General features: G+C 39.5%; 2 protein-coding genes across 2 annotated transcripts; one reads left to right on the top strand and one right to left on the bottom strand.

Annotated features, from left to right (window-relative positions):
- Nucleotides 1–2965: 2965 nt before the first annotated feature.
- LOC121787921 (secreted RxLR effector protein 161-like) lies at nt 2966–3685 on the top strand. The gene has a single exon (XM_042187016.1). The coding sequence runs from the start codon at nt 2966–2968 to the stop codon at nt 3683–3685; it is 720 nt and encodes a 239-aa protein (XP_042042950.1).
- A 9466-nt stretch (nt 3686–13151) lies between these two features.
- On the bottom strand, nt 13152–14490 carry LOC121741614 (aquaporin TIP1-1-like). The gene is made up of 2 exons (XM_042134467.1): nt 13995–14490; nt 13152–13720 (listed from the first exon to the last, which is right to left on the bottom strand). The coding sequence occupies exons 1-2, from the start codon at nt 14403–14405 to the stop codon at nt 13346–13348; spliced, it is 786 nt and encodes a 261-aa protein (XP_041990401.1). The 5' UTR covers nt 14406–14490; the 3' UTR covers nt 13152–13345.
- Between the last annotated feature and the right edge of the window lie 536 nt (nt 14491–15026).

Below are 15026 nucleotides of genomic sequence, written 5' to 3'. Positions count from 1 at the left end.
TCTCTCTACATGACAAAGTCATTGGCCAACAGATTATTCATGAAACAAAGGCTCAACTCTTTCAAGATTCATGAGGATAGAAGCCTTGCTGAGCAGCTAGATGAGTTCAACAAGGCTGTGGATGACTTAGAAAATATTGATGTGAAGCTTGAGGATGAAGACAAAGCCATCATTCTCCCTAGTGTCCTACCTAAGACCTTCGATCATCTGAGGGATGCCATGTTGTATGGCAGTGAGAAGACTATTACTTTGGAGGAGGTGCGGTGTGCTCTCAAATCGAAGGAACTAAGGAAGTCCAATACATGCCGAGAAGCAGGGAGTCAGACCTTGAATGTGAAATGATTCAAAGGCAAGAAGAAGAAGTTCAGTCAGAATCAAAAGCCCCAATATCAGAAGTAAAATGATGGTTTAGGGAAAGAAACTAGAAGTTGCCATTATTGCAAGAAGCCTGGGCATCTTAAGAAAGATTGCTACTCATGGAAGAGGAAGCAAAATGAAGAAAAGGCTGCCCACAATCAAGCTGATCTGGCTGAAGAAACAGATGCACCTCAGATTATGAATGTTGTGAGTGGTGGAATTGTGAATTCTTGGATAATGGATTCCGATTGCAGTTTTCACATATGCTCCAACAAGGGATGGTTTGAGAATTTGATTGAGGCAACGGGGTCTGTGATGCTTGGGAATGATCAAGCATGCTACATTAAAGGCATTGGAGATATTAGACTAAGGGCTCATGATGGATCAGTGAAGCTACTTACCAAGGTCAGGTATATTCCTGAAATTAAGAGAAATTTAATTTCACTTGGCATGCTTGAGTCCAGAGGTTTTAAGTTTTCTTCAGAAAAAGGCTACATGAATGTTTCAATGAATGGAAAAATTCTGTTAACTGCTGAAAGAAGAAATAGCTTGTATTATCTTGAAGCAGAAACTGTTGTCGGTTCAATGAATCTTGCAGAGGCTGATGATATAGAGCTCTGGCATAAAAGGCTCAGCCATCTTGGAGAAGGTGGAATGAGGGAGCCGATAAAGAAGGGAGTTATCTCAGCTAGTGAAGGCCAGAAGCTCAAACAATGTGAGCACTATGTTATGGGAAAAAGTAAGAAGCTTCCCTATAAGGCTGGGAAGCCCACTTCGAAATCACCTCTTGACTATACCCACTGTGACTTATGGGGTCCTGCTCAGCCTGCTACTATGGGAGGAGGCAGGTATTTCATGTCAATAATAGATGACTACACTAGAAAAGTATGGGTATACATTTTAAATGAGAAGTCATAAGCTTTTGAGAAATTTAAAGAATGGTGGACAGAGATGAAACTAAAGAAATCTACTATTCTCAAATGTTTAAGGACTGACAATGGCTTAGAGTTCTTATCTAGTGAATTTGATTCTTTCTGCAAAGTAAATGGGATACAAAGGCATAGAACGGTCCCATCAAACCCCCCAACAGAACGGGATTGCCGAGAGAATGAACAGGACTCTCCTTGAAAGGGTCAGGTGTATGCTACTATCGTATGGTTTGTCAAATGTATTCTGGGGAGAGGCAGTAAGTACTGCTGCTTTGCTTATAAATAATTCTCCATCATCAGCTATTGGAAATTAGATTCCAGATGTGAGGTGGTATGGTGGGGACAGAGAATATGATCAGTTCAGAATTTTTGGCTGTAGAGCCTATGCCCACTGCAAGCAAGGGAAATTTGATGCTAGAGCACTAAAATGTGTGATGGTTGAGTATCAACATAGGGTGAATGGCTACAGGTTATGGTGCACTGAAAAAGGGAACAAGAAGATAGTTATAAGTCGAGATGTAGTTTTTCATGAACATCAAATGCCATTCCTTGAGTCTGTAAAGCATGCAGAGAAGAGTGTCTCTTTTGATCAAGAAATGCAGTCAGCTGAGCCATCTCATACTCAACCAGAAGCTCAAGACTGCACTATGGATGAAGGTGGAGAAGCAAGCTCTCAGCAATCACAGCAACATAACCATAGCGAAGATGGTCAGAGAGAGTATGTGCTAACCAGAGACAGAAATAGAAGAGAGGCAAAGAGACCAGCAAAGTTCAGTGATTATGAGATGAGTTTCTTTGCTCTATGTGTAGCAGAAGTTCTGGAATGCTCAGAGCCATCCACCTATGCTGAAGCTATGTCCAGTAAGGAGAAAGAGAAGTGGCTCACAGCCATGAGAGAGGAGATCCAGTCCCTTCTAAAAAACTATACCTAGATTTTGGTTAGAATCCAGGGACTCAAAAGCTTATCAGTTGTAAGTGGATCATCAAGAAGAAGATTGAAGTGGGTGAAATTGAAAGTATTAGATTCAAGGCAAGACTTGTAGCTGGAGGATTCACTCAAGAAGAAGGAATTGATTACAATGATGTATTTTCTCCGGGTGTGAAGCACAGTTCTATCAGGATATTGCTAGCTCTTGTTGCAAAATATGATTGGGAGCTACACCAACTTGATGTTAAAACAACTTCCTTACATGGTGAACTTGAAGAGACTATATATATGCATCAGCCAGAAGGTTTTATAGAGGCTGGAAATGAACAGAAAGTTTGCTTGCTCAAGAGGAGTTTGTATGGATTGAAATAGAGCAGCAGACAGTGGTATTTAAAATTTGATGAGCATATGATGGCCATTGGGTTCAGGAAATCACAGTATGGCAGCTGCGTATACATTAAGGAAAGGAGAGGTGTACCAATTGCTTTCCTACTCTTGTATGTTGATGACATGCTTGTGGCAGGAGCAGATCTTGGAGTAATTCAAGGAATCAAAGTTGAGCTAGAATCTAAGTTTGAAATGAAGGATCTGAGTAATGCAAGAAGGATTCTTGGCATGGATATAATAAGAGATAGGTCAAAAAGAGAGCTCAGGTTGGTTCAGAAAGATTACATCCAAAGTTCTAAAGAAGTTTCAAGCAGATGGTTTCAAGCATGTTTCTACTCCATTGGCTGGGCATTTTAAACTGAGCATGGATCAGAGACCAAAAGATGATTCAGAGAGGAGAGAATTGAGCAAGATACCTTATGCAAACATTATAGGCAGCATAACGTACACAATGTTGCGCACAAGGCCGGATTTGGCACAAGCCATAAGTCTCACTAGCCGTTTTATGTCAGATCATGGCAGAGAGCATTGGATAGTACTAAAGTGGTTATTTAGGTACTTGAAAGGTGCTTCAAGCTATGGTTTGGTGTACAAGGCAGGTGCTGAGAATCAAGGTGGAACACTTGTGGGATTTTGTGATTCGGATTATGCTTCAAACAGGGACAATAGAAGATCTCAAACTGGGTATGTGTTCAATCTATATGGTACAGCCATAAGCTGGAAATATGGTCTACAACATGTAGTTTCATTATCTACAACGGAAGCTGAATACATTGCGATGACAGAGGCTGTGAAAGAGGCGATATGGGTCAAAGGTATTCTTGAAGATTTTGGAGAAAAACAAGACACTGTGTATATAAATTGCGACAGTAGTAGTGCATTGTGTCTTGCAAAACACCAAGTATTTCACGAGAGAAGCAAGCACATAGATGTGCGGATGCATTTTATAAGAGATGAGATCCAAAGGGGAGAAGTTGGAGTCGTGAAAATATCAACTGAGCACAATGCAGCTGATATGTTGACAAAATCTTTTCCAGCCATGAAGTTCAGATACTGCATGGAGCTGGTGGGACTTGTAGAGTGATTGTTTGTGGTTATGGCAGGAGATCTTGGTTCATTATTCATTATGAGATTAATGTGGAGTTTGTTAGAAAGTAATCTCATATCAGCCCAAGATCGTCGGATGCAGAGAGATGAAATCAAGGGCCAAGATTGGCTCGGTGGCTTCAATCAATTTGAGCAACTGGAGTAAGTTGCGGTTCTAACTAATTGAGCTTGGGCTCTTCCGAGAGCTGTTGAAAATTGAAGGAAACAGTATAAAAGAGATTAAGAGTTGCATTTCTCAATTTCAGTTAGCCAGTTAGTTCTTCAAGAAAAGAGTCTCCAAATCCTTCACTTGATTAGTTCTTGGCTTAGAATTAGATTAGAGGTGTTGAGTATTGGAGTGTGTTCTTGATTGATTGTAAAGCTCTGCAAATATCTCAAATATAGTGAATCATTTTCTCTTGCCCGTGGATGTAGATCTTACGATCGAACCACGTAAAATCCCTTGAGTCATTTTCTTGTTCGTTGCTTTTTCTGCTGATTTCAATCTCCTAGTTTCATAACATCTCTTGTAGATTGTCAACTCTTTACTCTTTAAAATCTCCATCCCAAAACCAAAAGCAATTCTGATACGATTATATCTTCAGAAATATCTCTCATATCTCTATTATGATATTACCATATCTTTTCCGTATCTTTATTATCTTATTCACCAAGTTAGGTTATCCATAGGAGTATTATAAATAGGACTATTGTTATTCTCATTATTCAATCAATGAAATCATAATTATTGTCTTTTATCTTTATTTAGTTTTTCCGTTTATAATTTCCGATTGTCGACAGGGCACGGTTTCTCTGCAACTTTCTTTGTCTTTTTCACTTGATAAGGGTCTTTCCCTTATCAATTGGTGCTTTCATTCGGTTCTCATCCTCTAATTACGTCATCATGTCACGCAACTATGCCGATTATCAGTCCGGACAGCTAGTTTGCACAGATTGGCAGCAGTCGTATCAATTCTACGCTGCCCAACAGCCTCCCACTCATAACCAATACGTCGCTGCTCGCTCATGGCAGCAGGACCGTGCCTCCTTCGACCAGCTGGACAGGTACCCTCCGCAGCTAGACCCAGACCCGCCCGACTCCGTGGATTGGTGGCAGCCATACCATCCCTACTACCAGAGCACGCCCGCTGCCCGTCAGCCTCACGCGTATCAGCCGCAAACGCAGACCTTTATCACACCCTTCGGACAGCAAATTTCCATCGACATGGACCAAATCGTCCACCAACGAAATCCTGACGCCGGGTATCACCAAGGTCAGCCGGAGTACCAGCCCCCACGCACTCCGTCTCATTGTTCAGATTTTTATGGACAACGTCAGACTCATCACGAAGGATATCATCCATGGCAGCCGAGTTACCATTTGGCCGGACAACCACTGCAATTCGACCAATCACTGAGTCACCTCACAGCGCCGCTCCCTGCCGCTGTCCCGCCACAATCCGGCTCCACACATCTGCCTCTACAGGCCAGAAAGTTTACTGGTTCGGAGCAGCAACGTGATCTCCCCAATAATCCTGACCGCATGGCTCGATCGTTCTCCCCTGCCCAACTAGCCGCCGTAAACGATTACAACGAGAAGTTACGTGTGTATAGATTGGACCAAGCCGCCCTGCTCGCCCGTTTGACCGCTTGGTTTGAGGAGAACACTGATGAAGAAAATATAACTGAGGGGAACATTGATAACACTTTCACGATGGTATTGAGTGCGGATGTTCCCAAAGACATTCAAGATGTTCCCAATAACATCACCGATGTTTCCATCAAGTCATTGGATGCGGCGTCAGACTTTCAGAAAGATTTGGAGGAGCAACGCGTAACAGATGAGAAGAAGGGTCATTTCATGGGTGATAGAAATCAGATTCTGTCCAAGTCCGACCAGTTTTCAGCTCCGGTGAATGCGTCTCCGTCCATTGTTACTGATCCTATGGCGGCGCAGTCTAGGGTTCCTTTGGCTAATCACAAAGCTAAGGCCCTCCTTAGCAAGAATCTGGTCGCAATCTTGGATGAAGGGGGAGAGATGAATGCCGAAAATTTTGGAAACCTTGACTGCTCCAAAACGTCATATTTGCAAATTCAAAATGAAGAAGGAAGGTTTGACTACCACAGATTGCATGCAGCGGAAAATAAGGGAAGGATTGTTGCTTCACGCGAAGGAGCGGATTCTAATTCAAATTTGAGCAATATTCGCGAGTTTAATGATAATGGTGAACTTGCCTTGGGAGATCCACAATCAGCCGAAAAAGATGGGAGCATTATGGCAAGTCACGGGGAAACGTTTCCTCACTCTTCTTCATGCATTATTCTCGAAAATGATAAGGATCAATCTTTTGCATTTGATCCAGGAGGGGATATGCGACGCTCTTCGTTGCTTATTGGTTTCCACCTTGAGGACAAGGTGAATTTTAACCGTGGGGGAGTTGATACGATTATATCTTCAGAAATATCTCTCATATCTCTATTATGATATTACCATATCTTTTCCGTATCTTTATTATCTTATTCACCAAGTTAGGTTATCCATAGGAGTATTATAAATAGGACTATTGTTATTCTCATTATTCAATCAATGAAATCATAATTATTGTCTTTTATCTTTATTTAGTTTTTCCGTTTATAATTTCCGATTGTCGACAGGGCACGGTTTCTCTGCAACTTTCTTTGTCTTTTTCACTTGATAAGGGTCTTTCCCTTATCAAATTCACACAAATCAGAAAATGGCAGAGAGGGCTGGAGAAGAGATTTCAATTAAAGAGCAATACGCAATCCCGGTTTCGAGATTGCATATTTTAGCGATCAGTTTATGGATCTATTCCGCAAATCCGATGATCCTATTCTCAACTTCACTTCTGAAATATACGACTTCGATTGCCTAAACGACGACGTTACATTGATGAATCCGGTTGCAGAGTTCAATAGCCCTCAAAACGACGACGTAGAGGAGGAGGAATCCTCACCGGAGAAGAAGAAAAAGAGCGATAGATCCACCACTTTGATTTCGGAGAGACACCTCCGCCGCCGGATGAAGGAAAAGCTCTACGCTTTACGCTCATTGGTTCCTAATATTACCAAGGTAACAATGCATTCGTATCAATACTGCTCTCATACATTGAAGAATATACTACTAAATTCTTACAAAAATACGGGGATACAATTAATGGTGCAGATGGAAAAAGCTTCAATAGATGGAAACGCGGTTCTGTATGTGCAAGAACTGCAAAAGCATGCAAAGAAGCTATGATCGGAGATCGCCAGCTTCGACTCATCATCCACACGACTAAGTAAACATAAATCAAAGGTGAAGAAAACAAGTGCTCCAACTCCCACACTCAAGAAGGTTTTCAAGGTATCTTAATCAATACTACTATTTCTTACTCCAATTAAATCAGATCACCTATAAATATATATAGTGATACATAGTAGTTAATTAATTTTTGCAGATGGATGTATTTCAAGTTGAAGAAGGATGTTTTTACGTGCGTATAGTGTCTAGCAGAGAAAGGGGAGTTGCTGTGCTTCTCTACAAGGCTCTTGATTCCCTCAAAAGAGTCCATGTTAAAAGCTCTAATCTGGCTTCTCATGATGAAAATTATGTATTGCCTTCACTTTGCATGTAAGTCTCCTTAATTTCATGTTTGAATAATTACTACATGTACTGATGAAATAAAATACGAAACGGCAATTTTGAATCCTATGTTGCACATATATAGGTTGCTGCAGAAGATCAGGTGGGGACGGATGTCTGGCAAAGTGTGAAGATGTGTGTTGGAAGAGCTTTTCTTGGTCAAGAATTTGATTTCGAAACATCCTTATCTGCTTAAGTAAGTCTAATTAGCACCTCTTCTTATTGATTTCAACATTTTGCATGACATTTTTTTCCCTCTTACCTTAATTTGTACATATCAGTTACTAGTTCACTGCAGTTGTTTCTGTGCAATTCTTTTTAGTCTCTTTGACTTTTAGTTATAGTTCTTTGAAAAAAAAATTTGGCTTATGCGTGTAGCTCTCAATTTACTTATGTAAAAAAAATGACATAATTATCTGCTGCGGGTTTATAAATTTATATAGCTTTCATGCACTAGGGAAGAATGTCGTATACTTAAATTAATTGATGGGGGTTAAGTTTGACTTAATTAATAACAAGTTAATCTGATTTTATACTTTTCTTACTATTATCCTAAAAAAACAGTCTCTTTTTGCTATTTTTAATTATCTCATAAAATTCGTGTATACCCATTTTTGAAAACTTTCACAAGGACTAATTATATGGGTCTCATGATCCACTAACATTATTTTCCATTTCCCTTTCTTATTACTAAGTTTGTAATAAAACGTGTATCGTCTCTAAAGTCTCGATTTGTAATAAAAAAGAGGTATTCGACGGTTTTTTATTTCTCCGTGAATGGATAATCTTCATTCTTCAATGCCAGTAAGACCATCAAGTAAGATCATTTTGATTTTTCTTTGATGTCGAGTGTTGATCATCGGAAGATGAACATCCAAGTTTTTTAATACTACTAAACTGGTGTGTATTTGTACTATGCATCCACTAAGAAAAATAAGTTAAAATTTTTAAAAATTTAATAAAAAATTATTAACCTCTAATTCCGTTTCATTAATTACAACTAAAATATAATCAAATCGAAAATACATTCATCCGAATGAATGAAGTGCGATTTGTCATCAATCTTAAAGCCAACGTAGTAATTGTAAATAGTAGTAGTACTATAATCTGAATGCATTTATCGGCTGACAATTCGACTCCATATACCAAATGGGCTCAACACTTGGGCCCATTACAGGGTTGAGCTTTTCTCAACAATTTGGATTTTTTTGAGTATGAGAATAGAAATATGCATCTTAAATAAATCAAATACGGAGTATGAATTTTGGAATGAGCAACATAATTGTATTATTGCTGTTTAAATAAACTATTGTATTATTCATGAAAATTTTGGCACAATTTCATTTTCAATCAATTCCGATTTTTTGAAGGAGGGAATATTAATCACATGTATTAATGTGTATGCACTGTGATGTATTAAAAATAAACTGGACAAATCAGCTCATATGAGTTACTCCCACCGATTTATAATGCTATTATTATTTTTTTTTATTTTATTTTCTTTTAAGAAGGTTTTGAACTTTCTCCCAGTTGACAATTAAGTCTATCAAGACATGGGATACCGGTACCCACCGATTTATAACCAAGAAAAATAAATAATGTACAAAATTGGATATTTCATATTTCCATCCTTATCCATCAAAATTAACAAATTTTATATTTTGTCACTATCAAATTCTGATCCCAAAAATATAACCTGAGGAATCGGCACAAATCAGAATTCTCCACATGGCATGATAATGGATTATTGATTATTGAAGAGGAATTAGCGAAACCTTTTCTTATCTGATCATGCACCACGTTCGATACTTTGTCTTGTTCTCCTTATTCTTTTTTAATTTCATGTACATATTGGTTCAAAAAATAGTAGTACTCCGTATAAGAGAGTTTATACTCTTATAAAATTCCACAGGAAAATTTTAAAATTACACTAAATTATGAAAACGTATAAAAAATTTTAACTTAAAAATGAAATATTAACGTTTAGAAAGTTTAAAAACAATTTAGTTGGGGGTATTAACCCCTTTCAAACAATAAATATGCAATATTGGACTCGACATGAATTTTACTAAAATGATTAAGATTTTAATGGATAAAGGGTATTATAAGATTCGAATTGCAGTGCAAGAAATGGTACATCAATTTTCACATCCAATTTAGCTTATGAAAATTAGTGATACCTAAATTTGAGCCCAATATACACAGTTTTAATTAGAGCATCTCCAGTAAGACTGGACGTCAAATAACCCTCACATAGCCTTCACACTGCCACATCATCAGCACTACAATTCTCCTGCCACATCATCTTGCCACATCAAATGGATATCAAATAGCCCTCACATAGCCTTTACACTACCTATCCACATCACTAATAACAATTATATAATTTAATTTACACTCGTATCAACATACGGAATGTAATTTAAGAGACAAATACATTTAAATTGAATAATACTATTAAAATTTCAACAAGTACAATAATTTTAAAAAAATACATTTAAAAAAATTACATTTAAAAAAATTACATTTAAAAAAATTACATAAATTTACATAAAAACTAACGTCTTGCAATCCTCCGCGCCCACAACTCTTCAACTAAATCCTTTTGGAGTCGAATATGAGCCTCCGTCTGACGCATGTCGGCATGTGCTTGGAGGAGGGCTTCTTCATCGTGAGGTACCCCACCTCGTACGTTGGCGGTGGCGACGCCGTGGCTGGGACCGGCCTCATTATCGTCGTTGGCCCAATCAGTCAGTTCTACACCTTCATCTTCCACAATCATGTTGTGCATGATAATACAGGCGTACATTATATCAGCAATGCAGTCGATATTCCACAAACGCGTTGGTCCCTTAACTGCAGCCCATCGAGCCTGAAGCACACCAAATGCGCGCTCCACGTCCTTTCGCGCCGACTCCTGCCGCGTCGCAAAGTAGGCCTTCTTCGCATCTGATGCGCACCGGATCATCTTCACAAAGACAGGCCACCTAGGGTATATCCCATCCGCCAAGTAGTAGCCCATATCATGCTGGTTGCCGTTGGCGACAAAACTGATGGCCGGACCGACGCCCTGGCACTGCTCGTTGAAAAGGGACGACGAATGTCAAATCCACAACCGGTAATCAGCTACGGCCTCGAGGATCATCGTGAGATTTTTTCCCTTGTAGCCGGTCGTGTAAAACCCCTTCCAGGCAGCGGGACAGTTCTTCCACTCCCAATGCATACAATCTATGTTGCCTAACATTCCCGGGAACCCATGCTGATCCCCGTGCATCCGCAGCAGATTCCGGCAATCTTCGGGGGTAGGCTTTCGGAGATACTGATCACCGAATACTTCGATCACGCCCTGACAGAAATACTTCATACATTCGATGGCATTCGTCTCACCGATGTGGAGGTATTCGTCCCACATGTCTGCCGCGGTGCCGTAGGTCAACTGCCTGATTGCCGCAGTGCACTTTTGAATAGGGGTGTGGCCGGGTCTGCCAGCCGCATCGTGCCTGAAACGGAAATACAGATATCGCTGCTCCAAAGCGTTAACAATACGCATAAACAAGTCCCGCCTCATCCTAAAACGACGCCTGAAATGGTTGGCGTTAAAACGCGGCTCCTCTGCGAAGTAATCTGTGAACAGGCGCTGATGTGCAGCTTCATGATCACGATCAACCACTTGTCGACGGTGGACAACTGGTCGTGGGCCAGGTGCCGCCGGCTGCATATAACTCTGCATCCATCGATCAACCTCACGGCTCGTATAGGCATCTAGCTCTTCGTTCATCATACGCTCGTACTCATCCGCATCCCCACCACTACCACCGGCATTACTCATTTCTTAAATTGATCTTGTACAGAAAGTAAGGTAGAGAGAGAGTACTCGTTAAAACAAGTGGTGCGAATGAAAATGACGTTCAAAGCGCGTATATATAGTGTTTTCAAAAGAAAAAAAATAAAAAATAAAATCTGAAGCCGGTTTGATGCCGATCCGGGACCCACAATGGCGCCGTGAGGATTGGCGTCGGAACCGGCGTCATCGCGCGAATCGGCATGGCCACGCCGATTTTGACGCCGATTTCGCCGACGCCGATTCCAATGGTTCGGCGTCAGAACCGGCGTCGGCGAAAAATCGGCATCGCGATTTTGACGCCGGCATTGGAGATGCTCTTAACAAATACTGTATTATTTTCTCAATAAGTAAGGTTAATTGGGATTAAAAAATGGTTCATCGAAAGACTATTCTCCGTTAAAGTTTAAAAAGCAGTAAAGCTATCCACAACAACATATGCATAATACAAGAATCATGATTAACATATTTGTTCACATTAGAAAAGTCGTCGCCTCGTCGGTTCTAATCCGATATATGCTAACAATTTTATTTTTTTAATATTTTTCTAGAAATCACGATAATGCGACAATTTAGTTTATAACAATTAAATAGAGCTTGTAATGCCACGTGTTAAGAGGCTCATTACAGACGAATAGTGCACGTACCTCCTAATTCAATATAGTAAATGCTAAATAAAAAATAATTAAGCCACACATTACTACATCAGTATTGTGTGATTGATGGCGCTTCATAACACAATATAAAACCGGTTTTCGGTTCCAGGCCAGACCGGTCCGGCCGGTCGATTTCAGGGTTTTATAGGATAAACCAAACCGGACTACATATCAGTTCACAGTCGGACCGGTCGAATCCGGTCCCGGTTTTAAAACACTGCTACAATCGATAGAAGGGAAAAACATTTACAAATAGCGATAACTATAAAATTCGGGTCCAGATCTTCAACTACATCACTACATTGAGGGTTCCTTTTTTTTCGTTGTTTATTTTTTAAAATTTTTGTATAGTTGTCGAAAATAATTTTCGTAGCGCTAGGTTGTTGATATATGATGTTACAACGTTATCCAACTCAATTGAACTTATTTCGGTATAAAGGTGTTTAACGTGCACGTGTATCATGTATGCATCATGGTTGCCAAGTGGTTTGCTGCACAAAGACGAGGGGATTCTGATCTAATTTCACTTTCCAAAATGATACTCCTACTACTTAGTTGTTTCTTTCATTTAAAAAGCCCTATCATTATTCATTACTTCATCAACTGCAAACTTATTTATATTTTGTTATATTTGTCAAATTTGCAAATGTTTATCTATACAAACATCATATTATCTTATTTTTAAGTATCATGTCTAATTGTCTATACCGATATATGTTGAGAAAGTTAATGACAAATTATATAAGTTCATAACGTAAGCGACAACTTGACATGTGTAAATGAATAAAACATTTCTTTGCCTCCAAATCAATAAGTATTGACATATTTTTTAAACTTAATTAGTAGAGTGTGATTGATGCACGGATAAAGAATTCAAGCCATACGAATTTCTCATGTCAAAGCAACAGTTGTAAATCGGCCGAAATAATTAGTAGGATTAGCTTTTTATTTTTTATTTCTTTAGTTTTACTTTGAGTTTGAGTTGTACTTCCTCTGTTCATAAGTAATAGTCATGATTCACTTTTACTATAAATAATAATAGATCTCATCACATTCAACTAACTAATGCCACTCGCATTTCATTTAAAACTGAATATATACTAGTAAAACTCATACACCAAAAATGTTTTCCACTCATCTTTTCTAATATTTGTTAAAATCTGTGACGCAAAGAAATAAGACTTCTATTTGTATTTGCGGACAGACGAATGAGAGTATTTGGGATACGTATGGAGTAGGGTGTATAATGATTAATTTCTAATTGAACGGGCAATTCCAAGCACATATGTGGTGGCCAACGATGGTGCTCGAACATTACAGGAAATTCCAAGCAAAATATAGTAAGTGCCATATTATTCTGTTACAAAACGTACATTTTAACATACAGGAATTTTAGGCACGATAGTCATAATATACCAAACTGAATTTAAATTAAAAAAAAAACAAAAGAAGACAGAGAAGAAGTAAATAGAGAGATTTCGTCCAACCATCTGACGCGAAGAAAGATCATTTATGGAATCAGTAATCGCCGCCTGGCAACCGCTCATGGCCGGAGTGGCTAATGAAGAAGGCCTCGTAAACAATTCCGGCGATGGCAGCGCCGATTAGCGGCCCTGCCCAGAAAACCCAGTGGTTGGTCCAGTTGAAGCTGGCCAGAGCCGGCCCAAAAGACACGGCCGGGTTCATGGAAGCGCCGGTGAAGGCGCCACCGGCGAGAATGTTTGCCGCTACAATGAAACCAATTGCGATGGGAGCAATGGTCCCCAATTGGCCCTTATTGGGATCAACGGCCGTGGCGTACACGGTGTAAACCAGTCCAAAAGTCATAACGATCTCAAACACTAGGCCAGCCCACACAGAAACTCCGTCCGACACTGTGAACGCCGGCGTTTCCTGCGTTTAATTATCAATAGTTTCTTATTTTCTTATTCGAATACACTACCCCTGTTTTATAAAAAAATTGGAAACTATTTTCATTTTGACTATCCCCTAACAAATTTTAATATCTATAATGAGGTGAGCCCTTCTCTCCTAATAAAATTTTAATTATTTTATGTTCTCTTATTTTATCAGTTATGAATTTAGAGTTCGTTTCAAAGATTTATATAAAATTTTTAATTTTAAAAGGCAGATATATTACAAGTAGAGATGTACTTAGATGATATACCAGTCCACCAGTAGTGAAAATGAGGAGGAAGCAAGCAGCGACGGAGCCAAGCAGCTGCGCGATGATGTAGAGTAGACCGCGGAAGAGAGTGATGTTTCCGCCGACAAACAACCCGAAAGTTACGGCGGGGTTGACATGGCCGCCGGAGATGTTGGCAGAGACTGAGACCGCCACGAAGAGGGCGAAGCCGTAGGCGATGGCGGCCGCCACGAGGCCGGCGGGGGTGGCGGGACCAGAACCAGTTATCTTGTTGTAGGCCATGGTGGAACCAGAGCCGGCGAAGACGAAGATAAGGGTGCTGATGAACTCCGCCAGAGCCGCCTTCACGGTGTCCGGCTGACGGAATTCGTCGCTGTTGCCCACAGACACGCGGCGGAGAGGGGCGTTGAAGTATTCAGTGTGGCCGGGCATGATTGATTAATTATTCACGGCTGTGTGTTGTGTTGACAGGAAAGAAGCTGAGTGGGTCTGTATTTATATTTGGGAATTGCGATGAATAGCGCATGGAAACTGGTGATGCCGGTTTTACTCGCGCCCAACGAAGGTCACGTCTAATTTTACTTCTTGTTTTAGTAATCCTTCCGTCTCTCACCAAAGTATATATTTTGAAATACGAAGTTTTAATTTATTATTAATAAAGTAAGAAAGATTTTAAAAAATAATTAAATATTAATAGAGAAGAATGATATTTTTATAGATAATTTTCTTTTTTAAAATTAGAAACGGCACATTCTTGCGGGACGGACTAACCGAAAAAATTTATATACTATTATGAGAGAGAATGGAATATTATTTTTGCATTATTAATAGTGTATGCTTGATTAAAAAAAATTTATATTTAGATTTTGATTTAATTTTAAAAAAGCGATCTACAATGATAAAATGAGTCTAGGGAGCGAGTACTACTACCGCTAACAACAAATTTGACAATCTAAATTGGTTGTATGAAAATATAAAAATGATGGAGTTGAATGAAGAGGAAATCGTGGGCGGCGGAAGGAATACTAGAAATAGTGTAGTTACAGTTGCATG

This window comes from Salvia splendens, chromosome 1 (assembly GCF_004379255.2).
Source record: "Salvia splendens isolate huo1 chromosome 1, SspV2, whole genome shotgun sequence".
Lineage (NCBI taxonomy): Eukaryota > Viridiplantae > Streptophyta > Magnoliopsida > Lamiales > Lamiaceae > Salvia > Salvia splendens.
This window is presented reverse-complemented; position numbering and strand designations above follow the sequence as displayed.

What these genes read in the sequence shown, in the direction of transcription:
- LOC121787921 (XM_042187016.1), top strand. Translation starts at nt 2,966, where the DNA reads ATGGATCAGAGACCAAAAGATGATTCAGAGAGGAGAGAATTGAGCAAG.
- LOC121741614 (XM_042134467.1), bottom strand. Translation starts at nt 14,405, where the DNA reads ATGCCCGGCCACACTGAATACTTCAACGCCCCTCTCCGCCGCGTGTCT. An exon ending in TTTTCACTACTGGTGGACTG is followed by an intron (nt 13,721 to 13,994) that starts GTATATCATCTA and finishes AATTAAACGCAG; the next exon opens with GAAACGCCGGCGTTCACAGT.